This window comes from Zonotrichia leucophrys, chromosome 2 (assembly GCF_028769735.1).
Source record: "Zonotrichia leucophrys gambelii isolate GWCS_2022_RI chromosome 2, RI_Zleu_2.0, whole genome shotgun sequence".
NCBI lineage: Eukaryota > Metazoa > Chordata > Aves > Passeriformes > Passerellidae > Zonotrichia > Zonotrichia leucophrys.
The window spans coordinates 128,549,029-128,561,500 of NC_088171.1; the positions used below are offsets into that span (position 1 = coordinate 128,549,029).

The 12,472-nt window shown below is 34.9% G+C and overlaps 1 protein-coding gene across 34 annotated transcripts in view; it reads right to left on the bottom strand.

The window, feature by feature from the left end:
• The window catches only part of RIMS2 (regulating synaptic membrane exocytosis 2), a 446,430-nt gene that overhangs the window by 347,378 nt on the left and 86,580 nt on the right, over positions 1–12,472 (bottom strand). For 21 of the 34 annotated variants that reach the window (XM_064706379.1, XM_064706363.1, XM_064706351.1 and 18 more), the window contains 2 exons: positions 10,247–10,457; positions 3,456–3,467 (listed from right to left, as the gene is read on the bottom strand). In XM_064706379.1, coding sequence (XP_064562449.1) covers positions 3,456–3,467; positions 10,247–10,457 — 223 coding nt within the window. The remainder of the gene's footprint in view (positions 1–3,455; positions 3,468–10,246; positions 10,458–12,472) is intronic. The other 13 variants (XM_064706380.1, XM_064706347.1, XM_064706344.1 and 10 more) reach the window with 1 other exon arrangement.

Below are 12,472 nucleotides of genomic sequence, written 5' to 3' on the forward strand. Positions count from 1 at the left end.
CCTACTATTTAAAGACATATTTGCCCAAACTGCATTGCACTTCCTAGTTCCTCATCAGTTTAATCACACTTTCCATGATTTTCAGTGATATCATCACAAAATTTCACTATTGTAGTGAATGTGTTGCTCATTTCAATAAAGTTATTAGATTAGGAATATAATTGTCAAAGTATAAGTAAAAAGGAAATTATTCTGTATACCTTTCATTTTAAATCAGCTTCATTTTTAAGTCTTAATTTACTCTAGTTTCTCAAAGAAATCTCTACCTCATAGTCACATTTTGACTGACAATTAGTGATTGAAATGCAGGAAACCTTTTTAAATGTACCTTTTTTTCTTAAAGAAAAAACATCCAAAAGTTGGAAAAAGTTCACACTATTTTTCAATTTTAAAACATTCCCTGTTTTCCTTCTCAGACACTATCTAACTCTTTTAATCTTAAATTATTCCTTTCTGGCACACTGGGGTCTCAATTTTGTAAAAGCACTTCTTTATATACCTGACTAAGGAAGGACTGAGACATGAATGAGTCACTCCCATGTTCTGTGTGGGAAGAGGAACAGTGAGCTGCAAACTCTGAAGTGATATTTAATCTCATAGAACCAAAGAATGGTTTGGGATGGAATGGACCTTTAAAGCTCATCTAGTCCAACCCCCCTGACATGGGCAGGACCAGCTTCAACTTGACCAGGTTGCTCAGAGCACCACTCCACCACCTCTCTTGCCAACCTGTTCCAGCATTTTACTTCCCACACTCTAAAAACCTTCTCCTGTACCTAAGTAAACCAACCCTCCTTCAGCTGAAAACCATATTCCCCTCGTCCTATAGCAGCAGGCCCTGCTAAAACTATTTGTCCTCATCTTCCTTGTAGGATCCTTTCAGGTGCTGGAAGGCTGCTATAAGGTCTTCCCAGAGTCTTCTCTTGGGATGTTCATCTTGGAGAAACATCTCAGCCTTTCCTCATAGGAGAGGTGCTCTGATCATCTTGGTGGCCTCCTCTGGACTCACTCCACGGTCCATGTCCTTCCTGCGCTGAGGACCCCAGAGCTGGATGCAGCATTCCAGGTGGGGTCTCACAAGTGGAATAGAAGGACATCTGGTTTAAGTTCCCTTCTGTGTGTGTTTAAGGGTACAACACTAAAACACAACCAGGATCCATGTCTAACTCCATTCCCCATCACCATTAATAGCACCAGTAAACTGCTTTATGGTTGTCCCAATTATTCAACTCCATGTGCAGTCCCAGCTTTACCCTGCAATATTATTCAAATGATGTAACAATTACTTCTACACTAAAATATATTTCTTACTCTTTACAGACCTGATGCTTTGAATACATCCCATTTTCCAAAGCTATTTTTTAAATTGGGTCAACAAACCATCAACAGTCACAAAGTATCTTCAGCTTTATCTAGGAGCATTTTCTATTGAACTTGCCATTCTATTGTTACAAAATACAGAATAGGCCTCCTAAGAAATACTGGAATTCAGACCTTCTACACTAACACTGGAAAATGAAGGACAAAAAAAAAATATTAAGGCTTCACTGGGTGTGTTAATCTCGTGGTAAGTGCTGTAGCATACAACAAAACACAGTTTATATTGAAGGTACCTATTTTGATACATTACACTGCATTCAATACACCAGGGCTTTTAACCTTACAGTTAGTACTAAAATATAAACCAAAATATCCCTGCTGTTCTTACTTTACAATGTTTATAGTTGAAAAAAAGTTGACTTAATGTATTTTTTGTTTTTTCTGCCTTCTAAAACATCTATTTCAAAATCAGCAGAATCAGACATTACATAATGCAACTTAAGCCACTGTCCTTTTCCATGGAAAAATCTAACTAGTTGATTAGCTAGAGACATTCCTGTCCCTTTCCTCCTTAACACATGCACATGGTAAAGCCAGATAATAGTATAACCTTCACATGTTTTTTCAAATTTTATTTTCCAGGTGAATTTAGTATTTGACATGGCTCCAGCATGGATGACATGGCAGTCATCAGTTGTTGGACTGACTGTGGGAATAAGCACTGTTAGCATGCATCAGTTACTTGCAAGGTTATACAGAAAGGGTACATTCTACAAGGAGAAAATTGTTCCTTTTCTTCATCTGCTTTTTCTATTCAGCAGCTACCTCTGTATTCTACAAAATGCTGTTACTTTACAGCTTTTGAACCTTCTCAGCCTTTTAACTGTGAGAAACACTGATGAAAAAGGCCAAAAGAAAGCTGTGTACCCTTCAACAGACTGGGCCACCAGGAGATGGCCCACCTCAAATGTCACTTGCCTGCTACTAAAGATATGTCCTCAATGGTATCAACAGCACATGGCTTACAACTTCTGTGTGAAGCAAACTATTTCTGCATGATATGTGCAAGTCAAATGTGAGCCTTGGCACTTCTATCAGGAAGAAAAAATTACATTTTATTATAGAAAAAGTCATTCTCTGTATACATTAACTAAAAGTATACTAACTTTAAAGAATTCCTTTACTCCATTTCAATCCGGAACTTATTTTTCAAGCATTACAGGGCAAATTGCTTTTGTAATTTAAGTTATTTAGAATGCAGCAGAGAGTTTGATGGACAAACAGATTTACACCAGCTCATGTAGTTTTCTCAATTCTCTTATTTAGAAACCATTACACTAATTTGGTGAAAATATTGAAACCTACCCAGGCTCATTCCGAAATTCAGATTTATACTACCATTTAAACCCGGCTAAACTAAAAGATAAGGGTAAAATATTTTTTCTATGTGTATTATTATCAAGACAAACAATGTCAGTGACATGCATAACATTTAACATTATTTTGACTTTATGCTGAACACATTATGTGCACTATATTTTAGGAAAGCCTACAAACCAGTTTGGAAAATAATTTATATTAGTGGATAACTCTGTGACATTGCTGGCATATTCCTAAACGCTTAAGATAGATATTTTTTCTTAATATTTACTGGTATCTAATTGTATTGTCATTGACAATCAGAACTGAATTACCATGCCAAAAAAATTACAACCTAAAATGTGGAGAGCATACATATCAGTGATACAGAGTGTAAAAATCATTTTGATCACTTTATGCCACTTCTACAGGAACACAAATGAATTTTATCAAAGAAACACCTGTGACACAAATGACATTTAACTATTTTAAGCTGTGCACATATATTGCAAAAGCAAAGGAAAGGCAGGGGCATGCTCACAAAAGCTGCAAACAGAGAGGAATATCATGCATACTGTTCACAACAACTCACAGGTTATTAGAAAGCCATTTGAAAAACAGTTAAGCCTTTTATGCCAAGCATTGCTTTCATTTTAATGACAGTAATTCCCCTCGCCTTCAGTGGGAATTACACCTGTGTAAATGAGAGCAAATGTAGGGCAGGAAATAATTTGACCATAAAAGAAAAGAACTTTAAACAGAAAAAAGGCTCTAACCACTTTGTCCTCCTGGAGTTCATATCCACGAAAGCAAGAAAGAAAGGACAGGGGGGAAAAAAAACACAAATAAGGAAAGAGTCACATCCATTTTAAAAGTAAGTACTAGAATTTTTTAGTAAGATAAACAAATAAATATCAAAGGAAGTAATGTATATATTTCTTATTTTCCCTAGTGGTGAAGGAGATATAGTGAAAATAAGTAATTTTAATAATTTTCATGATCTTTTCATGAGTGAAATTGAGACTATCTTATAATAAAAAATTGTAGAAAAAATGCTCAAAGGAAGTAATTTTCATAAAAATAATTTGTGAGTCATTCCTGAATTACCTTCACAAAAGAATGGGTCATCTCATCAAAAGGATGCAGCATTTAGCTCATACCTTGGACCCGAATACTGCAAATGATTAGCATTCATCAATCCTTTGCACTTGCAAAGAGTTCAGTGAAATTAAGAATGTTTGTTTACTACAGACAACTTGAGGGTATTCAAATGGCAAAACTGCATGTTAGTCACTCAAGATATCTGTGAAATCCTGGAGTTATAAATCACAAGGAGACAGACTTTGTCACAAGTGCTTGCTGCATGTCATGCCAGGTCTATAACACATATACTTTCCTTTTCATACCCATCAATATTATATACAAACATTCCTATTGGCTATTTTCCTCAAAGAAATTGTTGTCTTAGCTATCTAAATTGTAAATGGAACAATACTTTAGAAAAATAACTTTTAATATTTTTAGTCAAAAATATTCCCTCTTTCACTGAATGAAGAATGGTGATTTTTACCTGGTATTTTAATTTCATATGCCAATAGAGAGACTAAATGAAGGCACTTGGTTAAGCATTGACTGTGCTGGGAATACAACTGCTTACCAAAAAAGGGTGACAATTAATTTGTTTTTCCAATACCTGTATGAAATGTAACTTTATAACACCTAACTCTCAGAGAAGGCTTAGGTTCCCTCCAATCCTAAAGTTACAAACAAACAGGAGAGAACACAACAGAGGCCAAACAAGACAGTCAGGCAATAAAACACACAATATACAAGGAGAAACTGAGGGAGACAGGATTGTTTAGCGTAAAGAAGGCTGGGATAGGGAAGGATGTGGGAAGACAGGAACTACTTGCATCCCTCAACTATTTGAATTTTAGCTATAGGAAACACAAAGACAGAATTTTCTTGAAGATGCACAGGAAATAAACAAAATGTAAAAATTAAGGTATTGTACAGCATATAAGAAAAACAGAAAATCACAAGAGTTGTTAATCACTGAAAGAGGTTGTCTCATGGAGTTTGGGACTCACTCTCTTAGGAGGTTTTTACAATTCAGTCAAACGAGGTCCTAAAAACCTCATCTGACTGAAATTAATCCTGCATGGAGCAGGAGATTGGTCCAGAAAAACCTCCACGGGTCCCATCTGACCCAATTTATTCTATGATCCTATGTTCAGTGGCAAAAGATTAAAGCATTTTAAATATGCTATGGGTTTTAGTGGTATTCTCAGTTATACAAATTGTAAATAGCATAGGAAGCTATCTAAATCACAGGACATCCATGCATTATCACTCTGTGGGCAGAGAAATATTTTTCTGCTCAGTACCAGGTGGTCTCATACTTTCCTAGCAAGGTTTCCTGTCCCATTGCAGTAAGAAAACAAGCAGTGTTCAGAGACATTTTGTATGAAAACATCTACAGCCTCAATTTCTCATACTCACCTCTGAAGAAATACACTCTACTATCCAAGACAATTATAATCCATAAGCATAATTCAAAATACTGTCATTCATACTTTGATCATAACAGTAACCAAGACTTAATTCACACAATCAACTTGTGTTGAATAATGTCCAGGATAAAGAATCTCTTTTCAGAAACAAGCTACAAAATATAAAGATATGTGAAGAAGTTCAAGGCACACCATCACACTTTACCAAACACCTATGACCTCCTCCAGCCTCTCAGCTTCCTCCACACACACAGTCAAACATTTTTGAGTTCATAGCAGTACACTGCAAGCAATTACGTTATTTTTGAGTTCATAGCAGTACACTGCAAGCAATTACGTTATTGAGAATCTGAAAGACAGCCTCATCAGGCATTTCAATAGCAAGGACATTAGAGAAATCATTCAATTCAGTTTTCAAGGAACAGGGGTATTTTTCCTGTTCCACATGAAAATGCAGGTATATTTTAACAGTGGTTTTAAGGAGAAAGGTCTTATCTCCATGAGTATTCAGTCACACAGAAATGTTAACAAAATAAGTGGAATTCCATCCTATACTCAAAAAAAAAAATGTAGAATGAGTCAGTATTTATCCCTTATCCTTTTTTTAAAAGATCTATTACAAGGTCAATCTGGCATCTGACTGCATGAGCCAAAGCTACTCTTCAAGACTGTACGTTTCTCACTTTAATTGCCTAAAATTATAAGTCTTGGTAAAACTTTGTGTTCTTCACTGTATCAGGATCATAACAACCTCTAAGGTTTATGAAAGCTTTATAGTAAAGAATTCAAACATGAAGCTTCTGTTGAAATTCAGACCATCATTTGCTGTTTATTGAGATCAAAATAGCTATCCAATGTAAATAAATAAATAAAACTAATAACATAAATAGTTTGTGCAGTTGCCATTTGAAGGACTGATAATATCAACAAAGCTTGTATTAAAATCACAGGGTTTTTTAACAATCAAGAGAATCCAAAGAATCAGAACAGAAATGATTCTGAATATTAGTTCTGCTAGGTATAAGTTTGCAAGCAAAGTAGTTTTTAAGTAAAGTTTACAGACTAGAAAGGAGCAATATCTCTTGGTTCAAAATGGTAGTTTACGAACTGTTTAGAAGAATCCTTTCCTCATGTTTGCAGTGTTATGTGTCTTTTGTAGAGAAATGCAAACTCAAACCATATTTCCTAAAGACCAGCTTACTTGTATGCAATAACAAATCATGGAGTTTATTCCAAATCCTAGTGACTTCGAAAACCTGATTGTGACAGACTAATTCTTCAGTGCTTGCTAATTCTCCACAGAATGGAAATGATAATACATTACCACAAGTACGCTACAGTTTCGTGCTGCAACTCCACACAGATCACACTGCGAGTCCAGCAGTTAGAATCATTCAGTAAAGGGAGCTTGTTTTTTGCAAAATCAAACAACCCCAAGGAAATTATCAGACTGCAAAGCTTGCACTGAACCAGGGGAACTGAGAGAAGTTCCCTACCTACACCTTACATGTTTCTCATGTTGTTTTTGGGTCCTAGAAAATGACTGAAAATCTCTTACTATTGTTCTTCAAAGACAAAGAAATAAGGGTGTTTCAGAGGCTCCAAGTGCTAGTAAGTTGCCAAATACTATAAAAGAAGGTATTCAGCATGCATTAGGTTAACTTTCTAGATAAGCATTGTTTCCTTTCTGTACAAGTAAAAGGTTGGTTTAGTGAACTGCCATTCTGAGGTGCTAAAATTTATATTTGCTGCACAAAATGTTGTATCAAATCTCGAGGCTGTATTTTAGCATTTAGATTTCTCACCTGCCTAAACCTCATTCTGCTGTCTACTGACTCATTCAATGTGCATTTCCCTATAAAAATTAGCATATAATAAAAAAAATAACAGGAGTATATTTAATATTTCAGTGGTACTCTTATTACTAAGAATTATTACTGCTTGCTCTCACATGATTTATTATTTAAATTTTAATCAATCTGAAAGTGTTCATAAACAAAAAAAGATGACTGTTCAAGGTTTTTTTACTCCCTTGAAATTTAATCCCCATTTAGCTAAATACACCATTCACCAAGATAAAAAATTGTACAGAAGAAGTGCTACCATTATCATTTTTATTTGTTTGAGCTAGAAGGAACTCCCACATAATGATAATTTTGTACAGCTTGAACTGAATGCTAATGCTCGTTAGATTTAAGGCACGTTCCAAAACTAAAAAAGGAATAAATCATCCAAACATTTTGAGAATCCTAATCTAATGCTCTGACAACTGTCAAAACATTTCCACTCCCTGCTCCTACTCATGGCCATGAACCATGAAAGCAGTAGTCAGCCTTGAGACCTTTGAAAGAGGAGAATTCTTTGCAATTCTCCATCATCTGAGGTGCACGCTGCTAATACTGGTCTGTACTAAACAATTTAGGAGAAGAATCTGGAGTAAAAGGCAAGAGTTTTGCTTGAAACTTGATATTATGAAGATCTCAAACAGATCCACCAAAGAACACTTCAGACAGCATAAGTATCACCTTTTATAAGGTCCAAGGCAGACATTAAATATATATATAATGTCTACAGAGACCAAAAAAAGCAAATTTAAAATACAAAATTAATAGAATTCATCTTTTCAGAAACTGAAATTGTATTCAGAAGAGAGATAAGGATGAATTCTGGTAGACCAAAATAGTTTTAATAGAATAATCAGTGTAGGCATAAAGCAAGGAGACTGCCACACTCTTTCTGAATTAGATCTTTTTTGTTCACATTCACAGTGATTAGGAAGGTATTTACTCTACAATATTATTTTATGCAGAATAAACTGGAGGACATACCTTGAACTAATATTTCAGAAAGAAGCTATAAAGTGAGTCAACAAAAAACATTTTTTAAATTAAATTATAGTTAAAGAATCTCCAGTCTAAAATAATTAATAACCGTAATACAGTCTTTCACTGATAAGTATAAAAGTTGGCAAAAATCCCAAAATCTTTTTAAGGAATTTCAACATTATATCAATTGAAGAATAGACAATTGAGTCTGACGTCCACATTGGACAGAGTTTTAGAAACTCAAATACACAATAAAATTACCAGCATGTGAATAAATTATGATAAAACATGGAGAAGTCAGAATGGATTTAATAGAGGGAATTCACATCTATTACATGTATTAGAATTCTTTCAAGTTGTCACAGAGAAAGTAAGAAAATGGGATTTAGTCCTACTGCTCAGCTGGAATTACATGCTTTTAAAGAATCTCAGCTGCCATGGAATAGGAATAAATTCATCCACGAGAAAATTTAATTAATGAAAGGACAAGAAAAAAAAACAGCAATAAATGATCAGGTTTTTTTTAAGCAAAAATTTCAACAGCAAAGCCTCACAGGAGATCAGTCCAGAGATACTCTGTTCACCTTATTCACAAATTATCTAGAACAAAAATGAATGAGGTGCAGGGAAGCCTCACACTACATGAGCAAAAAGAAGAAATAGAAGAAAATGCCAGCTGAGAAGGGTTGCAGAACAGTCTCAGACTGAATGGAGAAGTTGACTTACTGAAAGACAGATTTGGGTTAGACATTAAGAAAAGCTGTCTGTGGTGAGCATGGTGAGTAGGAATTAGCTAAGACTCTGTGGAAGAATCTCATTGGAAATCTGTCAAGAGAAGTCAGACATATATCTGTCTGTCAAGTTCAAATGATCCCTCTCAAGGAGAACCTAAATGGTGTATCAGAATGTGTCATTAGGAAATGAAGCATTTTTCCTAATGCTATGTTTCTAAGGATGTAGGCATAATGATATGCCTACATCAAATATCTGTCCTAATTGGCTTTTGTAATCAGTTGAAATGAAAACAGAAATTCTCTCTCTTATTACCAGCAACATGACTTAGTTATGTAAAAAAAAATAAAATATGTAAACATATTGAAGGCACCATTTTTAAGTTACCTTAATGAAAACCAAGGCGATTTCACACATTTAGACAATCTCAGTTACTTTAATTATCAGGAACTATTATTAAATTTTTATAATTTTTTATTTTTTTATACTTTGGTAATCAAAAACTTCAGTCTGTTATTTAAACCTACTTTTCAATCTTAGGCCAAGAAATACATAACATGCATACTATTGTCTCCTACCTTACAAAAGATAATATTTACCAATTGCATGGTACTTGTAATGAGCATATTACTGAAAAAATTGACTTATGTAACCAAATTATATAAAAATATCACATGAATAAACATTAAAAATAAAATTGTATTGCTCACAAAATACATATTTTCAAAAAAGACTAGCATAATACTTCCTGAATATTGCCATAAGTCTTCTACAACTATCTGTCAGAATCTGAGAAAGATTCTGTGTATCAGATATGAACATTTTATCTAAAATGTTGAGTAAAATGATCTCAGAGGAGTTTTCCGTGATTACATCAGTTGTGCTGAATTTTATACTCTATCCTTCAGCTTTTTTAACAATTCAGATGGCTGTTTACCACTTGCTATACTATACTCTCCAGCATATACAGAACAATATATCTTAGTGCATTTAATTATTTCCCAGAAATAGGTTAACATTTGCATATGTATGCACATATAAATATGCATAATATGTGTGGATATGTACAATAGCTAATAAATATTTTAAAGCACAATATTATATTATATAAAATTTTCTAACACTAATTCTACAATAATCTTGTACAGAAGAGCCTTAGCAACAAAGAAACAAATCCTTGCTCTAGTTTGTAATAATCAATATCTCAATATTAGCGTCACTAGATCATTAGATATACTTCTGTTTCTCAAATAGAGATTCATTCTCCAATTAAAGAAATTTACTTGCTTGTTCGTCAAAAAAGGATATGTATTAACATAAAAGCCATAATCACAAACTCATATGCAATTGGAAATTACATGAAATGAGGCCAGGTATCTTAAAAGGCCCTGAAGTAGATTTCTCCATAGAGGAAATCCATTTCAGCAGTTATGTGATTTGGATTCATAAGCAATGAGTTTGGGAGGAGCCTGCTGCCCAGCTCTCGCAGCTCCATACCTTGTTGGACCGCAGGGACACTCTTCCTCCACAGCGCGCGCAGAATTTCGTTTGGCAATAGGAACAGTTATGGCCACAGCCATCAGCAAATTTGGTTTTGTGGCAGATGCCACAGGTTGGGGCATCACCCTTCTGCTCCTGGTGCTGCTGTGATTCTTCACCCATCTTCTTCACTTGCTCCTTATACATCTCAAACTGCTGATGTAATTTTCTGCAGAAGAGAAGACATCATTAGTTGTTGTTTACTTTTTCCCACAAATACTTCACAGTCACTAAATTATAATCATTTTTACAAATCAGAGAGAAATACTGCAGTAAAGAAAACATATTTAATGTATGGTGTTCCAGAAGTGCTACATTCAAGAATTACTTCTTTTTCATTATAACTTAACTCTAGGAGGACGCTCAACATTGATAACACTGAGCTCACAGTCCAGCTATTACAAAGAGATGAAACTTTGCTTTAGGTTGGACCAGATGTTTGCTATAAATACAACAGCTGGAAACACAGGATAAGTGATTCAAGACCTCAAGTGTTAAATAATAAACTAGCTTAGAGGAGGGGAAAAAAAATCTAATTAATTCTTTAAAGTATACCTTTATCTAATCCCACCAGATAGATGCAAATATCTTCTCTTGATCTAGCTTATCTTCATTTATCTAACAACACTGCATAGAATAATGATTCCAAAATTATTTTCAATGACTTTCCAATCACCAGGTTTAAGCTCATAATAAGTTACCTCATATTAACAAAATCATAAATCATTTAAGCCATTCATATCATTGGATAGGAACTCTCATCTCAAGTAAAATGTAAAGTAGAAGAAAGCCTTAGATGTAAAATCCAGGAAAAATTGCTTAAGATACACACATACATTTACCATCTATTTCCAGAACTAGAAACAAATGCAGTCAGTGGCCATGAGTGTCCAGAGCTGCAATGTTAATTTGTCATGTTAATCCATTCATATTTCTGAGTCCACAATCATCTAATCTCAATACATGATAATAGGAAGTGTCTCATGCTGACCAAACCTACAGACACATCTAATGCTCTATAATGGTAGTTTTTCTCAAAAGCTCTATTTCTAAAGGTAAATTATGTCATGGGAAATTTAATTTTCACTGCAAATAGCCATAATATTTTAGTTTTTGCAGATTCTGAAAAAGATGGGAAGGGTGGCATTGCATATCACGAGAGTTTCAAACCCATTGAGAAAAAAAAAAAACTTTTACTTCTTTTTTTTATCACTGTGATTAAAAGGGGTCTGAACAGTGATGTTTAAATTCTTAGCATGGAATTCAACTTGCCTAATTTTGCAATCAAGACTTTAAAGTTTAGTAAATTAGATGTTACTTATCTAATTTAGGCAGATTTTTTAGTTCCCTGAATAAGTTCACACAAAACCCAAAAAATTAAACACTTTTTATGAAACATTAAAAATGTAAAGTAAGACCAAAAAAAAATTACAGAAGGCATTTATTTTTCCTTAGAATTATTCTTCTTGAAAATATTGAGATTAAGTTAAGAAAAAATACACATGAATCATAAAATAGAACAAAAAACGACCTCCTAGAAAACAACAAAATCCAGGAGACCAACTTCCTTCAGCATAAATACGCCATTTATATAGATCACATAAATTAATGATGCAAAACTATTTCATCAGAATTTTCAGAGGTGCCTACCTAAACAAATATTACCCAAGTCAGTTAAAAATTAACTCAAGCAGTTATTTACCATGGATATTCACACATAGGGCAAGAATTGTTGGGATTCACTTTGTTTTTCAAGCAAACTCCCCTAAGAATGTACTTTACATTAGACCACAGAGGAATTGTAGGAACAGGCAGGCAGCTCCCTCTCTCCAGCAGGAAGGACAGGAGGCTGGAGTCATGCCTCTCCTCCATACTAACCTGCAGCCTGAGCTTCCAGCTGCCACCAGCCCTTTCCCCGGAAGGGGAAAAGAGGGTTACTTCACTTGCTGCTGTGTCATTTCAATGTGTACCTGCTCTTGTCACTTCAAGGTCAATCCTGAGTACAGCAGTGTGGACACCCGGCAGCAGTGGCTCCCTTTTCCCTCGCCTTCAGCCCTTTCCCACCCGCAGCAGAGAGAGGGGCTCACTTGGGACCTCTGCAGGAGGGATGGCAGGGCTGGCATTTCCCTAAAAGCCATTTGGGCAGTCAGGAGTGAGGAGCTTCCTCTGCCTTCTCCCTGCTTC